General features: G+C 34.5%; 1 protein-coding gene across 1 annotated transcript in view; it reads left to right on the plus strand.

Annotated features, from left to right (window-relative positions):
* The first annotated feature begins 7510 nt into the window (after positions 1–7510).
* The window catches only part of LOC129217559 (uncharacterized), a 207512-nt gene continuing 193451 nt past the window's right edge, over positions 7511–21571 (plus strand). The window contains exon 1 of the mRNA XM_054851884.1: positions 7511–7639. Coding sequence (XP_054707859.1) covers positions 7626–7639 — 14 coding nt within the window. The 5' untranslated portion in view covers positions 7511–7625. The remainder of the gene's footprint in view (positions 7640–21571) is intronic.

Below are 21571 nucleotides of genomic sequence, written 5' to 3' on the forward strand. Positions count from 1 at the left end.
TTCTTTGATCTTTCGATAAGGGTGCACTCCCAATTAACTTCGATGTCAAGGACTCAGAAGACACAGTCTCGTGGGAATTGATTCTTCTAATGATGCAGTTTACTGGAGTACAAGTTGCCAGCACTTCACCTTTCCGGATATTCCTTGGCCTTTCACTCACGTTGACGACTCGCACAGGAATTACATCTTTAGAAAGGTCCACCAGCGTAGATGCTACCAGCACTCCTTTTGGGCTATTGCTTAAGTTGGGGTATTCAATGAGTCCAAATCGAAAACTATTGCTTTCTTCAATGGAGCCAGGTATTAATGATTCTGACCTTGAGGGAATCGATAAATCTGTTTGGGCTATTATTTGATGAGCGGATTTTACATCACTTTCTGCGGGGAAAACGGCTATGTCTTCTGTCATCGAGTGCAGCTCATTTGTCTTGAAGTCGAGGTTGAAGTCATACTTCTTTAAAAAGTCCAATTCGAGAATGAAGGGGTCTGTGATAGCAGCAACGAATGCCGTATGATGGTAAGTGGCGTTTCCAAACACAATTTCCAAGTTTACTTCACCTTCAATCTCGATCTTGTCACCTGTCACAGTTTGGAGGGTAACGCAGGGCGGCGTCCATAGAATGTTGAGTCCAAATTGACGAGCCACATCTGTTCTAATGATTGTAACATTGGCTCCAGTGTCAATAATTAGTTCGCAGGGAAACCCGTTTACGTATGCGTAAACAAACAGTCCATTACTGCCGCCACTCGTCGATGAAATCTGGAAAACTTTAAGATGGGGCTCATTCCAATTTGGCGACCTCCGCCCCGCGAGATTGCCATGGCTTAGTTTTCCTGGACCTGGGAGGGAGAGGTGCTCTTCCCTCTGGTTTCTTGGCGAACTTCACAGTTTCTTCGTAAGTGACCCTCGCCACCACATTTCCAGCACTTAAGTGATTGTCCATTTTGGTACTTGGGAGCCGAAGTCCTTTTGAGGATTCCTGCAATTTCTTTTATTTGCTTTTCCAGTTCAGCAAAACGTGACGAAACCGGATCAGGCTCATCAGTTTTCACGCCGCGGATTGAATGGCGATCCTTGCGGGTTGCTTGCTGGGCGGCCTCTAACTTCATCGCATACACAACAGCAGAACTCAGGTCTTTGACATCCGCCATCCGTAGAGCTTTCTGGATTTCCGGATCTCGAACCCCGTCGATGTAGTAGTTGAGTGCCAGGTTGTCTCGAACATCCGCAGGACAGTCACAAAAAGCAAGATGAGACAATCTCTCGACGTCCGCCGCTAGCTCTTGCAGGGTTTCCCCGGTTTTCTGGAAACGGGACTTCAACTGGAGTCGGCTGAAATCTTTCTGGCACTTCTCACCGAAGCGAAGCTCCAACGCAGATGTGAGGGGCGGCGAAATCCAGGCGCTGGCTGTCCGGAAGGGTCTGAAGAATGTCCGCTGCGTCACCTCTCAGGGATGCTGCAAGATGGCAGGCCTTGGTAGCAGAGTCCCATCCGTTCGCTTCCGCCACTATCATGAACTGAGTTTTGTAAACCTGCCACGAAGTTTTCCCATCAAATGTGGCAAGTTTAATGGACGGTCGAGCAACCGATGTGGGAGCGCCAAACTGTACAGAGCTGCTTTCCGCGGTCGCCAATCTCCTTTCCAGGTCTTTAAAGATGTCTTCTTTAAGTTGATGAAATTTTCTATCTTCTTCTTCCAGTTTATTTTCTACAGCATTGCATCGGCCTTCAACGGAACTTAATTTTTCTTCAAATTTCTCTTCGATTTTATTTTCCACTGCGATGAATCGGCCTTCAACTGGCTCAAACTTTCCTTCAATAGCATCAACTCGATGCTCTATCTCATTAAATTTATTTTCCATCACAGTCTTTACCGAAGTAAGATCGTTTTTAATTTCCTCTTGGTTAGAAACTAGGTCATTTTTCAGCACCGTTAAATCACTTTTCAATTGGTTTTGATTAGCCGCCATATCATTTTTTAATTGTTCTTGATTAGCTGCCATATCATTTTTTAATTGTTCTTGATTAGCTGCCAAACTTTCGGTCAAGTCACTTTTCACAGTATTAATTGCTTCCAGAAGTTGTTTTAATTGGTCATCCATTGCGCGAGTAATCACCATAAAAACAAAGTCTATAAATTCAAACAGTCTTTATGAAAAAAAATGTCCAAAGTCACACTTACTCCAAGAAAGTCCAGAAGAAGTCCCACGTTGGGCGCCAAATTGTAACGGATTCGGTGCGACTTCCACTTTCTTGAAATGAAGACACAGTTCTTGATAAAAATACAGGAAATTTATTTACACTATGTACAGGAAAGATCTTCAACCACTGCTAAATTATTCATCAGCAATTAAGCAATTATCACACAACACCGTAAACTCAACGTTTACACACGTATTTACTTCCAAATACGAAAACAACACAGCGAAATGCCTCGCTATAAACAGAGGAAATACACACTCTCAGTTCGAAATCCTCAATCGAAACTGTTTATCCATCGCTAACGGCTTAAATACACCGAAAAGAAATCTCTCAAATATTCCAGAAAATGCTACGACGTTCTACAACTACACTTCCAGTGATAAAATCAGTGAATGAAATAAGAAAAAAAAGAATAGGGGGTTGTATACTTGAGCCATATGTTAAGGGGTTGTATATTCATTACGGGAAACTATTTACAGGTTACGTTACTACAATAATTACTATTTACAGGATTTGTAACAGTATAGTAATTTAAATCAGTGTTTATTTTATAATTCGGTGTTTAGTTTAGTTCATTTTTGTACTGGAATTGTAAAATAAATTTCATTTCTATGTTTGGGTAGGAAATAGAATGTAAGTGTAATAAGTTATTTTTTGCGTTTTAGTTCCTGGATATTTTTTGCAGGCGTTTTTTTTTAATTTAAAATTAATTAATTTTTTGCTTTTTAGCTTTGTAAATAACACGGCGAGCGTCTCAGCGACTTCCGACGACTGTGAAGAAAGGCTTTTTCAAACGCGTAACTATGTACAAAAAAATGTCTTCATCATTTGTTCAACTTTATCAAAATTTGCTTTCGGAAAGCAAATGCATGAGTCACTAAAAAAAAAAAAAAAAAAAAAAGAAATCGCTTTAAGTTTAAATTTGTAAAATTGTAAATTTTAGAATTGTAATATTGTAAATTGTAATATATGTTTCGCAATTAGTGTAATTTAACTCGTGATAAAAGTCGCATGTTTGCATGTTTCTTCACATGGCCCCACTATAGATGAAGATTAAAAAGTCCAATGAATTTTATGTTTGCTTCAGAGAATCCTTAATTCGAAATTTTCATTACCATTACTCTTAATAATATATATTTTTAGTACTTTCTTTAACTATAGATAAAGTATAAACCTTTGTTTTTTGGCCTTTGGTTATCAATGGGTTTTATATTTAATCGTTTGTGAGGGAAATTGCATAAATTTATTGTTTTACCCTTAATTTTTCCCTAAAGAACAGATAGGGTAAATCAAAGATTTGGAACCTAAGTTACATCACCCCTAAACAAAAAAAAGCATAAAAACCGATTCACTAAGTGAGACGATTTACAAAATAAATAAAGTACAAATCGATTTAAATGTGAGTATAATATTTGAAGAGTTCCCTCAATTTCATCAAACCTGAACTTGATTAACATTAGACCGTCGAGGAACTATGCTGTTACAAACAAAAAAAGACTTTTCCTTATCGGTACAGGCAGGGGCGTGCACAGAAATTTTGGAGCCCATCACAAATGACTTTTCCGGACCCCTCTCCATATTGTTTACCCCTATATTTCACCATTAGTTACAAAAATATTGGCATTGGGCCCCCCTCGAGGCTCGGGCCCGCGCCAACAGGTGTCCCTCCTCCCTCCCTGAGCACGCCCCTGGGTACAGGTGTCTTCGAGTATTTATGGAACACTGTACAAAGAAAATTCGACGAGTTCAGAACCTCCTCCTTCTTTTGAAGCCTGCTCATTAATATACCCTACTTTCAAATTGAACTGGCGGCATCGTGAAATAGTAAATCCAGAAAATTGGTCAAACTTCTGAAATCATACACAGTTATAATGTATATTATTAAAGAATATAAATTAAATCATGGAGGAGGAGTGTTCTGTATTCAATTCTCCCTCAATTGAACACTAAATATATTTAAAAATTGGAATATTAAATAAAGAACTTTATATTTTAGTGCCGAAATAAAGTTATTTATTAGTAAATGAAATGAAGGGCTCATAGTGGATAAAGGTGTTAACCGACAAATCATTTGTTTTGAGAAAAACGCAGTCAAAGTTCAAAGGCTAGTATTTTTTATGCAATGGATAAAATGTTTCTCTTTTGGTAGCAAATGTTTGTTTTTTGTTTGAAATATCTATTATAAAATGATCAGCTGTGAAAACCATCAATTAATGAGTTTTTTTTATAACTTTTATGTAGTTAACACCTTCATCCACTAAATTTCGGATCAAACTTTTCATACCATGTCAATGGATGATGGTAATAAAATACACTAACATCTACCTGAATCACATTTTTTGAATTATAAATTTAAGAAAACATTGCAATATTCTGGATTTAGTAACCAAGTAAAGTAAACAAACTTTTTTTATAAGCTTTAATGCCATTTACATATCATTTCCATTTATAACAGTGCTGTAAAACCATTGATGTTCCTCTGGAACAAACTTTTGTTGCTCTTTAAGATTTTGAAGCTTTTCATTTGTTATAGTTTCTGTTTTACCCATTTTTCTAGGAAGACGAATACTAGTATTTAGTGGACTTGCTATTTTCTTGTTTCGTAGTAAATCTACTCTTTTAAATGGCGAAGATTGATCATAACTTTCCTTATATAGATAAGATCCATATTTTTCTACCCGAATTCATCTGATCCCATCCCTAAACCTAACTTTCTCTTGTAGGCAATTTTTCTTCTTGTTTGTCAAATTTAACATTGTTGCAAGCATTTCAGTATGGCGGAAATGGTTTCTTATATCAATCACTTTGTTTTTTCGAGATACACTCCGGATGATATCCCGATACTGGTCTGGTACATATATCGTTTCGTGTTTTCCAAAAACCATCTCAATTCTTCCAAAATCCTGATCTGAATCTAGATATGTATGTCCAACTTCTGGAAATTTGTGGTCAATTGATGGGAAATAACCTTTCAATGTAAGGAATTGATAGAGGCAGATCATTGCCAAGTTTTTGTTTTGATCAGCACAAGAGTTTAGATGCTATTAAACCGTCTTTTGTTTTCAGCTCATCATCTTTTCTATTGCTGTTAAAATTGAACTACAGATTTCTGAGCTTCCTCGATGGGCAATGTCTTCAGTCAATGTACAAAATGTGGCTTTGGCTACGTTTTTATAAATTATATGTATTCCTAGATTGTAGAACCACATCTGACGCAAGTAAAAGGCTTTTGATGTTGTTAGTTTTGGTAACGGCATAGTCTGTTGTAAGTCAACGGTAACGAAAGCAGTACTATTATTACTTTTTGCATATTTCCTATCAAATTTGATTGAAAGCTGCTATGAAATTCTCTTCATATTCTTCATCATTATTCCCGGAATCACATGTGCTACATGTATCGCTTCTTGGTTGTGAAAAAGACAAATTAAATTAGCTATTAAAAATACTGTATGTCCACTCTTTGACAAAAAAGGTTTCCTGTTGGTGAGTTTCGTTACATCGTTCAATATATAAATCATACATTTTTGAGATACTAAGAAGAGGGGAAAGGTATTTTCTGTGAGGATTGCTGCACCTGGAATAATGTGAACTTTTTGCTGGGAAACTGTTAAATGCTCCATTACATATGCATTCACATCATTTTCCACTTTGTGTGGTCTTGAACTGTGATGGCTCCTTTTATCTGGTAGTGGTGCTGACAACCCATTTGAAATACTGTTTTTTATGATATCAAGGTTTTTTCTCCCAATACCATACAAAGAGCACATAGCTGTCTTGCAAATATTTATAGTTTGACAGTCGAAAGTGACATAATATTTGTATGAAGTTGCCCTACTTTTCCTAGCACTTGTGCTCTGTTTTTTAATGCTATTAATTTCAGTACTATTAAAAAGTGTACAATTTTTAGCATTCACGTCTAGTTTATTGAATTCAGTTAGTATGGAGGTCCTGTCCTCAATACTGAATTTAGATTATTTCTCTTGACAAAATGTATCCTATGTTAATTATCACAATAAAGCGTAAAAGGCTATTACAAGAAGATAATGGCTAAATCACGTTCAGAAAATACTGTAAACAAACAGATCAGCCAGGAGGAATCAACTCAACAGCTATTTGCTGCCAACGTTCGAATCAAAAACGGTGCTAACTCTATGAAAAACATTTGCCCTCTAGTGGATGAAGGTGTTAACATACATAAACACTTTTATCCGCTAGAAAATTTACGGTTTTATGTTAGATAACACCTTTATCATCTAGAATCTCTGGAAATACACAGAATAGGACTTTCAATGCTATCTTATATAAAATATAATCATTTAAAACTTTCATCCATGAACAAAACTCGTTTTTTTTTTTTAAATGTCAGTTAACACCTTTATCCATTGATCCCTTCAAATATTAAGGTAATTGATTCAACTATTAAAATAGCAAAATATATTTAATTTACTGCTTTGCTACGCAGTAATAAATACATTAGTAACACCTATAATAAAAAATTACCATGCGGCGCAGCGTTGATCAAATTAATCATCCATGTGCCGCGAGAATTAAATATCGTTTAAGAGAAAGCCAAAAGCTTAGGTGTGAAAATACACCGATCACAGCAACACCACGTGACAATGACGTATGAAATTTAAATTTTCTTGATTTTCTCCGGGACCCTTATCAGATCCAGACCAAATTACAATGGGACCATCTGGGAAGTATACCCTTCCAAAAGAAAAAAGAAACAATTTCCAAATCGGTCCAGTAGTGTTGGAATAATTCGAAAACACACATAAAAAGCTGCAATACGAAATCATAACCTCCTTTTTTGAAGTCGGTTAAAAATGGTCAGATCCTATGTTTTTAAGCATGCTCTTTCAGAAAAAAAAATACTTTTAATATTTCGGAAACGACCCCAATAGCAGTTCTTTAATAGAATGTATTGAATTTGTAATGTTCTAAAATTCGTAAGACATATAAGAAATGTCGATAAAAAAAATTCTTAACTCGTTTTGAGACCATTATGAAACTTCACTTTTGGTGCAGCATTCATGGTCATCACTGGAATTGTTTCAGTGACTGAATGAGAAAATCAATCATAAAACATTGGAGTTTAAAAAACAAAGAAAGAATCGGAAGGCTTTCGTCTCCAACCTTATTGTAAATCTTCCATCTTTACTATTATCAAAAAGAAAAATTGTCATTGTTCAGGGGATTACAGTTTGTAATATAAAAAAATCTAATAAAATGTATAGCTTATTTCATTTTCAGGTCACTATTGACAAAGAATCTATCGTAGTGTTTTATTTGAACCACGATGATAAAGCTGATTGTTCTGATGATGATCCCACAGAAACAATTGAACCTTGTTCATTTGCCAGACATAATCAACTTCCAACCTTCGCATTGCTATTTCAAGGTAAAGTTAATTCGAATATGGAAAGACAAATGTAAGTAAAATATTTTGTTACATTTTGTGCATTTTATTAATTTCTATGGATTTCAGATTTTGAACCTCAAACGTATATTTTTCATTTTAAACTGGCAATGCAGAATAGTTTCAATGAAAACTTAAACTGCTGTAATTTGAGTTTTTGTACTTAATTTTATAATTTCAACTTAAAAGTATTTCTAAGACAGCGTGAGACCTTTCCCTTTGTAACTGGATTGCTAAACTATTCACCTGTAATGGCGACTGCATATTTGGTTGATATTTGACGCGTCTCAAATTTATATTAGATATTCTTAGCATGCGCATAATCAACATTTTGTTCTTCTGTAACTTAAAACAGCAATATTATCTTTTTTCCCCCTTTATTTCTTAAAATAGCTTTATGGCTAAATATATAGGAAATAAGTTGTTTTTAGTTTTAATAATGAAATGCCGCCCTAAATTTTACACAATATCCCGACCATTAATTCTCTATAATGTGTTATTTAATGTTTCTTTTGGAATTAAATGTGCTTATTACAGGCGGTATTAGGTTTATTTAAAATATATATATGTTATAAGAATTGTGTGTGTCAACCGTTTATATTACTCTTTTTATAATCATGACTTTGAAAAGGATTTACTGAAGCACATTTAATTGCAAAATAATAATTTGGAATTAAATAATGCAATTCCAAATTATAATTCGCCTGTAATAAGCACATTTTGGAATTAAATGTGCTTATTACAGGCGGTGTTGGGTTTATTTAAAATATATATATGATATAAGAATTGTGTGTGTCAACCGTTTATATTACTCTTTTTATAATCATGACTTTGAAAAGGATTTACTGAAGCTATTATTTCTTGTCAGTATCTGTTGTAAAACGCAAGATTTTGAAACTTAATTATTGACTTTTCTGATGTGTTCCGAATTACTTAAATTAATTATATAACTAATTAAAAGATGCTATAAGCATCGGATCAATAGTTTGCGTTACTTTTTATTCAACCACAACTTTATTTCTTGAAAGCGATGAACTCAAGCGGTTATTTGTACTAAACATAATTTGATAAGTGCAAAACTATTATTTAAATGTTATTACCCATTTTTTGAATTTTCTCGGATTTACGCATGACAGATTTATAATTGCACTTATAAAACATTCGAAAGTGTATCGTGATACACATACAGAATAACATTTTGTGAAAAAAATATATATATAATTGTTCCTTTTAATGAATTAAAAAAGGCATTACGCAAGGTTCGCCTGCTTCTATAAGAAACGACATTAAATAAGAAAACCTACTCTGTTTATTGTAGCACTAAAATACAAGCACGTTTCATTGCGTGTTTTGAAGTCAAGAGAAACGCTTAAGTGATTTGGTTGTATTGTAATTGATGCTTAGCTTTTGGAGAGACAAAAGGTTTGCATTAAAGAACAGGGATGCGTAGTGAGTTGGAGAATGATCGACTCCGACTTAGGGACTTTTATGGCCTTCGACTCCGACTCCTTTACCTCGAAATTAGTCCGACTCCGACTTTAAATCCGCAAGCACTGGCAGAGTAACGGACGTGGAGGGAAAGTGATCGGCTCCGATTTCTTTACCCCAAATTCAGACTGACTCCGACTCTTCGAGTTCGACTCCTTTACCCCAAAATCAGCCTCACTCCGGCTTTTCTACTCCGATTTCGCAGCCCAGTTCTTATGTGTGCATCACATGACTTCCTTTTAAGCCAGTTTAATGATAATAGCGCCTTGGAGTAAGCAAGGAAACACTATTTTCACCCCTTAGTTTCTTGAGAACCGAAGCAAAAAAAAAAAAAAAAAAAAAAACCGTTATTGCCCATTATTGGCAATTTTAATGTGATTCAGTGGTTAGCTCTTTAAATATTACCAACATGCGCCAATTTAAAACTTGATTCAAAAATTAAAAAAAAAGCCAAATTTTTCGCAAAGTTGGCAACAAAACTTGGCGGCCAAAAGCTTGGCGATATATCGCCAAGTGTTTGACAAATTATAACACCACTTGAGTTAGCATTGAAATTAACAATGATTTCCCCCCAAAAAGGTGTAAAAGACCCCTTTAGGAACATCCGAATGCAACCAAAAGGTAAGGTGCACAACTAGACCCCACTAGGAATCTTCGTACTAAATTTCACCTTTCTAGGACATACCGTTTTTGAGTTATGCGAGATACATACGTACATACACACATAAACACATACGCACATACATACGTACATACGGATGTCACGAGAAAACTCGTAATTAACTTGGGGATCGTCAAAATGGATATTTCGGGTGTCTGTACGTTCCTAGGAATATATCCACGTGTAGGTCGGGTCGAGAAAAAATCTCAACATTCATTCGGGAGTGAGCAAAATGGAATTAAGGCCGATTTTTGAGTGAAATTTTTTTCACGAATACAATACTTCCTTTTTTACTTCCTTTTACAAAAAACGAAGTATTGTATTCGAGAAAAAATTTTCACTCATAAATGGACCTTAATTTTTATTTTACTCACCCCTGAATGAATATTGAGTTTTTTTTTTCGACTCGACCACATGTGGATAAATGCCTAAGAACATATAGACAAGCGAAATATCCATAATGACGATTCCCGAGTTAATTACAACGAATTTTCTCGTGACGTCTGTATGTACGTATGCATGTACGTACAGGGTTTGTCCGGAAAGTAATAGGACTGAGTCGATTAAAAAAAATTTATTGAGCCAATTGTTACAATTCTTTAAAAACTTTCAAAATAGGCTCCTTCTGCGCGGATGCAGCCCTGCCAGCGTGATTTCCAAGCATTAAAGGCGTCACGGTAGGCATTCTCCGGAATAGCCTTGAGAGCCGCGGTGCATGCTGCTTGGATCCCCTCTGTCGTCTCAAAATGCTTGCTTTTTCATCGGCCTTTTCAGGCGAGGAAACAAAAAAAAAGTCCGTTGGGCCATATCAGGGCTGTAGGGCGGCTACGGAAGCGTTGGGATGCCAGCCTTGGTCAGGTAGCTGTTCGTCGTCAGTGAGCACTTTTGGGACCAACTTCGCGCACACCTTGAGCATGTTCAAATGTACCGTCACAAAACCATGAACCTCAGATTTTGGTAAATTTAACATTTGGGCAATTAAACGAATACTTAGTCGACGGTCTCAGTTCAAAACTTTGCGCACACGAGTCTCATTGTCGGTGTTTGTCGAAGTCGAAGGTCTTCCAGCACGGTCTTCATCGTCGACCTCTTGCCGGCCTGCCAAATAGACCTGGTGCCACCGAAACACACCCCTTCTTGCTAAAGCAAAATCTGGGTAAGCCTGCTTGATCATATCAAACGTCTCTGTCGCAGATTTACCGAGTTTGACACAGAATTTAATCGCTCTCACGAACGCTGCATTTTCGGCTTGCACCACTCACAGAAATAAGTAGAGCGAAAATGCCAGTCCTGACTCTCCAGGTGCTCGGAGACAATCAACTAGCCGCTCGTTCGTTAGCTAGGGATGCCCTCTGCCGAATCCAGCCGGCGCGTGCACGCTCCGAAGTACAGTCGCGGCAGGAAAAAATCAGTCCTATTACTTTCCGGACAAACCCTGTATGTATGTATGAGCGTATGTGCGTACGTGCTTATGTGTGTATGTATGTCGCATAACTCAAGAACGGTATGTCCTAGAAATTTGGTATGTAGACTCCTAGTGGGGTCTAGTTGTGCACCTCCCCTTTTGGTTGCATTCGGGTGCTTCTAAAGCAGCGTTTCCCAACCCATGGGTCGCGGCCCATAGATGGGCCGCGGGCAACGTGGAATAGGGTCGTGGACGCTGGTAGACAGCAATATAAAACTTGGAGTCTAGTATCAGTTTTTCGGGACAGTTCACTACTAGGATGGGACGTCACTCAAAATTTCTGTATAGAACGTAGTTAATATGTAAGACTAGAGTCAAAAGGCAAAATACGAAGCTACGAATTGATAAAAAGACTTTCAACTATGATCCAAACGTTGTGAGTCAGTTAGATGACAAATTAACTTGTTGAAGCTAAATAGTTGAAGCTAACTTGTTGAGTAAGCTTCAACAAGTTAGCTCGATGTTCAGTCTAACTTGTTGAAAAATAGCAAGGAAAGTAAAAACAATTTTGTAAACATAACCCTGGTTGTTTAAATGAGAGTTAACTTTTTCTGATTCTGAGGTTGAGGATGAGATTCATTTAGTGTGCATGTGATTTTTGTCTCGAAACGGTATCCAATGAAATCCGGAGTCTGTAGGAACATAGTATTTGTTTCAAATCAAGAAAAGAATTTTTTTCCCAAAATGGGAATAATTTGGAAGAATCTTCTAACCAGAGCAAACTGAATTCACAAAGGTTTCTTATGAACTCTTTTTGTTAAAATCGCAAAGACGGGTTCAACTTGAAGATGTTGTAAAAATTGTTAACTGTTCAGTAAATATTCAAAAACTCTATAACACTTGTTTTATCCGATGAAACAGGAAGCTAACGCAAAGAACTCTATGCAAAGTTCGGTGACTGTCAAGAGGTGAAGTGTTGACAAGATTGTGATTCGGTTCAGATTTCTTATAGAGGGATATTTTGACGTAAAACATACCCAAATTACAGCTGTAGCATACACTTATTTCCGTCGTACAATAACACCTATATACATCATGCATGTTTTAGATGTCTATTTTTCACCAAATTTTACTTGCATATTTAATACTTAGTGGACCTCAAAATTTTTCTCACAAAGTTAGTGGGCCGCAGACCTAAAAAGGTTGGGAACCGCTGTTCTAAAGGGATCTTTTGCACTTTTTTGGGGGGAAATCATTGTTAATTTCGATGTAAACTCAAGTGATGTTATAATTTGTCGGACACTTGGCGATATATCGCCAGTCTTTTTTTTTGGTCGCCAAGTTTTGTGGTCAACTTGGCGACAAATTTGGCGATTTTTTTTTTTTAGAAATCTGTTTTAATTTGACCACTGTTGGCGATATTTAGAGACTTTTCTATTGAATCACATTAAAATTGCCAGTAATGGGGAAATAGCATTAAATTGGAGTAAAAGGAAGTCATGTGATGCACACATCAACCCGTTGTAAAAGGAAGTAAAAAGTGTCCTTTGCAGCTAAGCGCAAAAAATACTTTTGGTATTGCAATTTATGTCTTCTTTAATAACATCAGAGGAAATCCTGCCGATAATATATGTTATTTCCCACAAATACGCAAATCAGTAATCCATGAAAATCTTTAAAAATTCAGAGAATGATCGAATTCCTTCTTCAAAATGTCGAATATTTTTTCTGAAGGGAATGAGAAAACATGTCATGTAATAAAAAAGCGAATATGCTTCTATTTCGGCGCCAAGAATTCCTCATCTTTCTCTTCTGAATTGATAAGAGCGTTCCCTTATTTTCGATACTATGATTTATGAAAGAGGTCCGAAACAGGTAATGGACTTGCTGAAACTAGAGACTTGTTTTGCTGAAGAACTACGAAAAAAAAGGTGATCTGAAAGATCTTTTTTCTTTTCTTCAAGAAGTTTGCTTTTTTGAAATTTTGTCTTCACAATTTACGCGAAGACGTATAGCTTGTTTTGTTTTTTCAGTCATTTCTTTCCCGTCTTGGTGCCATCCTCACCTTGGTTTTTGAGAAATGTAAGAAAATTGAAAAGAAGGAACATTTTAGCGGGAACTAGCATTATCCAGAATATGGCTTATAGCCAGATCACATATGGAATTGTGAATTTCCTGTCCTGGTAAAAACACCTCATAAACTAATAAAACATTAATCAGACATTATTTAATAATTTCAGCCGAAATGTCTTTTCATAAAAACAGGTTAATTCGTTCCCGTATTGAATTTCATTATACCAATCACTTATGTATTTGACTCAGCAAAACCATTCAAACCAAGCACGTTTTTTTTATTTATTTTAATTGATTGCAAACTCACCTTATTCTTTAATTCAGTTATCTTTGTTTATTCAAAACAATTTAAATCATACTTGTTATCCATAGCAAGAGCCCTAGCTATATACGGTAAAGTAACCATATTTTGTTCCCATACTCAGTTTCGGTCCTAAGTTTCTCTGATCTGACATTAGGTGTAACCACCGATGATATTTTTGGTAGTTTTGCTCAAGAACGCTATTTATTTTTTGAAAATTTCTTTATTCCTCTGAGTTGGGGAGAACTTATTCTGATTTTTGAAAATGTGAATGATTGTAATACTGTTTGTAAGCGCTATTTTTGATGCATTAGAATGAGTTTATGTAGTTATATCTGACCTGTTTGTTTAGGGTAAGTTATAAACTGAATGAGCTGAACGTTTTTCCATGTTCGGTTTGCATCACGTAAAGCAGGAATCCGCCATATTGGCAAATAGGTTGTTCATATTTTGGTCCCCTAACAAGATTCCAGTAAAAGACAAAACCTATGTGCCAAAAACGTTTTTATGGCGACAAACATGGATAAATATAGGTGAGATTTCCCTCAATGCACATAATGGCAACACGGAATGAGCTCCAAGGCAAAAAATTGAAAAATTCATGTGTGAAGCTGAATTCAAGGGTTTAAAAATCAATCAAACGATTGTTAATTAAATGTCTTGTCCTAAAAATGCCCAATTTGTTGGGATGTTTTTCATTAATGCATTTCGTAATCCCTACTTCTTATTATTACCTGGTTCTTAAACCATTACTACCTCTTTTACAAAGTGTATTTGAAGGGGGGGGGGGGTGAAAATTGGATAACTATTTTTAATTATTTTGTAAGTATCCTTAAGAGAAATAATAATAGTTTTTCATGTATTTAAGATTAAATACCATGTGTAAGTGAAATTAGAGGCGTTATTAATTTTGTGGAAAGCATACACACTATAGGTCATTGTACCTGTATACAGATAATTCCGCGTTTTTACTTTCTACTTTCTGTTAATAAAAACATAAATAAAAAAAATGCATTTCATTCTTTGGCTCCTAAGTTATGCGAATTTAAAATTTGCTTTTTAAATCTTTTTTTCCTGGGAATTAAATTTGAATAAATGACGCATAAAATATGATCAAACTACATTTTTCGTTGTAAAACACTAGTATTAATGCAAAAAGAAATCCCGAAAAATTTCTTGATTAAATGTTGCTGCCCGACAATTCCTGTTTTTACATTACAAACGACAAATTTTTGACGTGAGAAAGGAAAATCGATATAATGTTAGCAGTGAACATTTTTTTTAAAGCTGGCGGCGGAATTGAATTTTTCTTTCCAGTAAATTAGCTCTGCGCAACTGATGTTGACTAGAAATAGTAGAATGTTTTGGAGAAATTTCAGTACTTGAATTAAAAAGACATGAAATACTACCGCATTGCTATATTGACAGCCATTTTATATCGTTTTTAAAGCAAGAAAATTTTTATGGTTTTGAGTTTTTATTGCTCTTTTTTCTTTCCTTTTTTTCTTCCGCCTTTTTTTAATTTTAAAAATGTGAGAATTTGCTTCGTGGGAATTAACTTTTTCACTATTTGTTTTTAAAAATAAGAACTCGTAATATTAAAATATTTTAATAATTACTGAAACGTAAAAAAAAAAAAAAAAAAAAATAACTTTAGTATTGAAACCATAGTCAATGTCTTTTCCAGAGAAACAGAGCTATTGATATACACTACTTGTACAATAATTTTGTTTTACAGTAATAAATAAATGAAAAATATTTGCATTTTCGTAATGAATAAAGGTGTTAGTCAACTATTTAAAAAAATCTCCCCTTATTTTTGAATACTTGATCTTTGCTTAATCGTGGAAGTCAACAGAACTGAATTAAATGCATAATAATAAAACTGAAGCAATGAAGCAGATGGGCTTGAATTGGAGTCCATTGCTTTTAGTGCGGAAGCACCTCTAGAATTTATTTTATGGCCTGTGGTCCATTTCTTTTGTAGACGACCATGTTGAGAAAGTTAACAACCTTATTTCAATTGACCGCTTTTGACGTTCACTAGTGCTTTGAAGTTAAAACTTTTTAGGTGCATTGAGCGATTTTTGTTACGAAAAAATCTTATGGGTTAAAATAAACTTCATATGCACAAATAACGTTATGTATCATGTGACTTGCTATCTACCAACCACAAAGTGAAACTTTTAAGCAAAATGAAAAGTGAACAAGATATTTTGTTAAACTATTAAGAAACGACATGTTTAGTACATTTAACCAATTAAGCAATAATTACAATCTTGCGTTCGTTTAGCGAGTTTCGTTACTATGCTTCAAAGAGTTTTTTAAAAATGTGTGATATTAAGTAAACTTTTATAAAACATAACATAATTATCTATAGAATTGTTGTTTCTAACTGGAATACCAAAAACTAGGAAATTCTTTTCAATGAAAAACAAATTATTAATAATAATAAATATGAAAACTATTTCTGGTTCAAACGTTTTCTTCTTTCAAATCGTTAAAAAGCCATGAACCAAGAAATAATTTTTATTCTTTAGCTTTACGGATTGCTTTCGAATTATGGACTTTAATTTCAATATCGATGAATTTATTTGTCTTTATTTTTAAGCTTAACTGTTTTTGTACCAAATTTAACATGCGTTAAAATCTTTTACTTGTAAAAAAAAAAAAAAAAAAAAAAAAAAAAAAACTGAGATTTATTTTTAAAAAAATATTTACGTTTTTTACTTCCTTTTACAAAAAAGGAAGTATTGTATTCGCGAAAAAATTTTCACTCAAAAATCGCCCTTAATTTCCATTTTGCTCACCCCCAAATGAATGTTGAGTTTTTTTTTCGATTCGACCACATGCGGAAAAGTGCCTAAGAATGTATAGACACGCGAAATATCCATTTTGACCATCACCGAGGTAATTACAACGACTTTTCTCGTGACGTCTGTATGTATGTGCGTATGTGCGTATGTATCTCGCATAACTCAAAAATGGTATGTCCTAGAAAGTTGAAATTTGGTACATAGACTCGTAGTGAGGTCTAGTTGTGCACCTCCCCTTTTGGTTGCTTTCGGATGTTCCTAAGGGGGTCTTTTGCACCTTTTTGGGGGGAAATCATTGTAAATTTCGATGTAAACTCAAGTGGCGTTATAATTTGTCGGACACTTGGCGATATATCGCCAGTCTTTTGGTCGCCAAGTTTTGTCGCCAACTTGGCGACAAATTTGGCGGAGTTTTTTTTTTTTTTGGTTTCAATTTGGCCATTGTTGGTGATATTTAGAGAATAAATATTGAATCACATTAAAATAGCGTATAATGGGGAAATGACATTAAATTGGAGTAAAAGGAAGTCATGTGATGCACACATCAGCTCGTTTAAAAATAACTTTAACTTCTTCTACCTAAGAGGTAAAAAAATATTTGGGGGGGGGGGCAGTTTGAATACGGGGTGCAGTCTTGGGAATTATTGATTTAGTTATAATTATCTGTAAATTTCTTGTTTAATTATGTTTAACGTTGTCTTTCAAGACCAACAGATTTTTTTCCCGATAATTATAGTGAATGTCTGTCACACTAAAAGTAAAATTCGAATAGTTTGCGTCAACATAAGATTTTGGCTAAAAATAGAAAATCTACTTCTGTTTCGAAATATGTACCAGTTCATGTAAAATATCACGTCCATTTCGAGCTCACTATATTTACTCTGTCATACTCAACTTTTTATGAAACCTTTTATCGGTTCCTTTGCCTACGATACGCATATAGACTATCCCATATTCCTTTCCTTTATCAAACCAACTTATAGTTCTGAAACGTGCTTCGAAGAGGATATATCTCACGTTTCCTTCTCGCTGTATCTCGAAAAATTTCAATTCTATCCGACATGATTTCTTTTATTTTTTATGCGAAATAACACATAATAACTTTGAGAAACAATTGTTGAAGTCTTACGGTCAGAATATTTTAAAGTATCTCGCGTTTGAAAAACCGAAAAACCATAAAAGTGGCAATAAATATTCAAATGCGTAAAAAAACAAAAACCTGGATGAAAATCTAACTTTTTTGCCGTATTATAAAAAAGCACTTTTCCTTTTAAAATAGTGCGATGCATTTTTTGTTAACCACATATTTGATTCAATCTTTGCACGTATGCATTTATTTTAGCAAATGCGACGTATTTCTTTTTGACATTCTAATGTATCCATATGCTCGTAGAATTAGTGCAGCCAGGGTTTTTCTTTTTTGCAGGTTGGAGGTTTGATCATTATAGTCATTTTAAGTACATTTCTACTGACTAACTAATGTAGGCCATATGGCTTAAACCAAGGGCTTTAGGAAGGGTGGGGTTTTCCTAATACACTTATCTTTCTCTGAGCCCCTGAATAAGTGGGGGAGAATGGGGCAAAAAGCGGTAACTTTAAGCTTTGAAATGAATTTAAGATACTTGAAGATAAATGAAAATGAGGTAACTTGGATTACCATTTACATTTTAACAAAATAATAATAATAATAATAATAATTCACTTGCAAAATAAGTACGGGAATGTTGGGCAAAGTGAAATAGTTGAGATTACTTGCTTTTTTCAGAATGAACAACTTGGTAATTTATTTTTTAAATTTCGGTACTTAAAAGGCAATATATTTTATAATAAAACTTGCGTTGAAATACTATTTTTTACTTTTGAAAGTAAATTTGTACATTCAAAAAAAGGTTGAATTTTTCTCTTTTTTTATGAGGCAAAGTGAAAAATAAAATATTTTTATAATGAAATATTTTTTATTCGGTGGCTAAAGATATTTTTGATCGAATAAATGAGTAAATAAAAGAATGAATGAAAATAAAATGTAACAATAAACAAATAAATAAAGAGATAAATCAGTTAATGTATGAGAAAATTTAAATGAATTAATGAAAAAGCGAATGAATAGGAAAATAAAAGAATAATTGAATAAAAAAAAGGACTTTTAAATGAAATAATGTAAATGGAACAATTTATTAACTAATACGTAGATGATTTTATAAAATATTGAATAAGTAAATGAAATAGACTATTTCACTTTGCCCCGCATGCACTTGACTAACTGTACAAAGTATTTGAAATACAAATAAATTTAGTATTAAGCAAATAAATATTTCACTGTATATTAATATGTCTCAATTAATATTTAAAATATTAATAACAATAATTTTATCATTGAATAATAACAAAACTAATTTTTGATTTACTGACTGTTGGCTATTTTCGTGGAAAGACCATCACAGGTACGTAAAATCAGTGGCATCGCCAGAGTTTGCTGAAAACCTGGTATTCCATAATACCCGGCACGCCATCAAGGACAATGAATCTTCAAACTGATGGGTAAAACATTGCTGGGTAAAAAACGATCACAGTATAACAAATTAAAATTACCCCCCTCCTCACCTGCTTAAAATTGAGCAAATTTCTCCGAATTTCCCTTTTTGCTTGCTTTTCTCATTTTTCAGAGTTGTCACGATAGTTTAAAAAGTTCACTTCCTAAAGATGACGCTAAAGTAAACCTGTTGTCTATCTTCATGGAAAGGTATCACAGGTACGTATAATCAGTGGCGTCGCTACGGGAACTATAGTTACGCCAGAGTTTACGGAATACCTAGTGTTCCATAATACCCGGCACGTCGTCATGGACAATGAATCTTCAAACTGATTGGGAAAACATTGTTACATAAAAAACGATCACAGTGTAACAAACAAAAATTTTTTTTGTGTATATTAGATTAGGTTGCCCCGGGTGTCACCCGCCTAGGGTTAACGCTCAAAATTGAATTGTAAGTTTTTGAAAGATATATATCCTTCATTCAGAATTTTTTTTTGCGTTTGTAGAGGGGGGGGGGGGACGGAACCATAAATTACCGCTCCGGATGTCACCCACGCTAAGTACGCCACTGCGTATAATAGCTAAACAAATAATAAAAAAAAAGATTGAAATAAAAATTTTAGATATTGTTTTAGTAAATTATTTAATTAATTGCAATAACTTTTAGCTATTGCTTTAGAATTCACATTCGAAATCATACTAAACCTACTACCACATTAAAACTTGTATCCAACCAAATCCAGCTTAATGTTTCTCCTAAGGAAAAAATATCGAGACAAAGTTTAGAACTATTAACATTCCATCACATGGATTTGTGAGAATAATAAATTTCATCACTTTATCCCAAATTTTTACTTGAAAGATTTCTCACCTGATACATGAAACTATGAAAAATGCATTCTCTTCCCAGTGTTAAATCTTTTAGATCTATGTACAGTAAAACTACTGTTAGCGTAAAATCGAACTTGAAAAATGTTCTGTGGTGCGGAAAAAAGTGCTCGCGAAAAAAATTCGCACCGAGAATATAAATGGATTTTCCTATCATTTATCCGACTTGATGGATTCGGTTGACAAATATACTCGCTGTTACTCGAAAAAGAATATATAAGATTCATGAAGGAAAAATGTGAAATACGCATTGCATTTTGAAAGCGTTAGGTTGAGCAATTTTTGGTTATAAATAAGAAGGTGTACTTTGAGCAAGAATTTTTCATGCTTTAAATAAATGATTTACTGATACATTTGCAAAAAAAATGAAGTAGTCTTTTAAAAATTTTAGAGATGACATCGGAATTACGGTAATGTGATTAACATGGAGGATCAATTGATATGAAAAGTTGACTTTTTCACTGTCTAAATGCAAATCTTTTAAACTCGGTAGAAGGAAAAATGAAGCCTAGTGGTTCAGTGGTAGCGCTTCGAGCTCTCACACCACAGGCCCGGATTCTATACCCGGGTTGGGCATGGTTGACTCAGCCGTTCATCCCTTCAGTTGGTCGATAAAATGAGTACCAAGCGTACATGTGATCCAAACACTGGGGGTTCCGCGTTAGGATGACCACCTAACTGGAACATCTGCCTTGCACCTCAGAGCCCCTGGTCAGGAAAACTGAGTTGGGCACAGTAGGCCTTGGCCCTCACGGGCTGTCGTGCCACAGGGTTTGGTTTTAGAAGTCAAAATAGGTAGTAAACTGCAAATTCCATTATTGTTCCAAGTCAATGCTCTTATGAAAAATTGTTTTTTTTTTTTTTTTTTTTTTCTTCAAGAGCACACTTATTTTAAATGTGTGTTTCATCCTAAGAGAAAGTACACTGCCGGAGTAACAGCCCATTGACGTTCATTGATTGTTTATTGGTGTGTTTACGTTAACTTCAGTATTTCAAAGTTATTTTTTACAAAAAAGCAAATACAGAGTTCTAATTCTTTTGAAATTCAATGGCGTGGTGGATTAACAAGTGCTAATCTTTACTAATAATAAAGCTGAAAGTCTCTCTGTCTGGATAACTCTCTGCCTGGATATCTCTCTGTCTGGATCTCTCTGTAAACTACAGTATCTGCAGAAATGAGCTTTCGAGATAACTGAAGAAACGCGTTTTGGATTTGATACTAACAATAAATAGATGTTGAAATTAGACGCATATTTTTTTCGCGTTTTTTTTTTTCCAGCGAAAGCCAAATAAACAAGCTGGTCCAAACAACTAAAGTGAAATAGAAGACAAAAAGGCAAAAAAAAAAAAAAAAAAGCAGTTTACCTGCTTGCAGCATTATACTGAGATTGATCTCAAGTACAGTAAATACTTCTTTTTGGAGCCTCAGGAAAAACTCCGCGAAGGTATGTACCATGACAATGACGAAAATTTCATTTTTACGAAGTAATAGGACATTGACGTTCATTGATTGCTTATTGGTGTGTTTACGTTAACTTCAGTATTTCAAATTATTTTCTACAAAAAAGAAAATATACAGGGTGTTCCGTTTTAACCTGCAAGAACTTTATTTTCCCAACCGTTAATCCTAGGTGTATACTTCCAATTGCAAAAATGTTCAACACCAGATGCAGAGTTAAGATATTGAAAGTTTGAAGCAAAAATAAAAATGAGTCCAAAAATACAAAATTTAACTTTTTATATGTGCCCCAAATCCCCTAACTTATCTATAGGGAAATAA

The sequence above is a fragment of the Uloborus diversus genome, chromosome 2 (assembly GCF_026930045.1).
Source record: "Uloborus diversus isolate 005 chromosome 2, Udiv.v.3.1, whole genome shotgun sequence".
Classification (NCBI taxonomy): Eukaryota; Metazoa; Arthropoda; class Arachnida; order Araneae; family Uloboridae; genus Uloborus; species Uloborus diversus.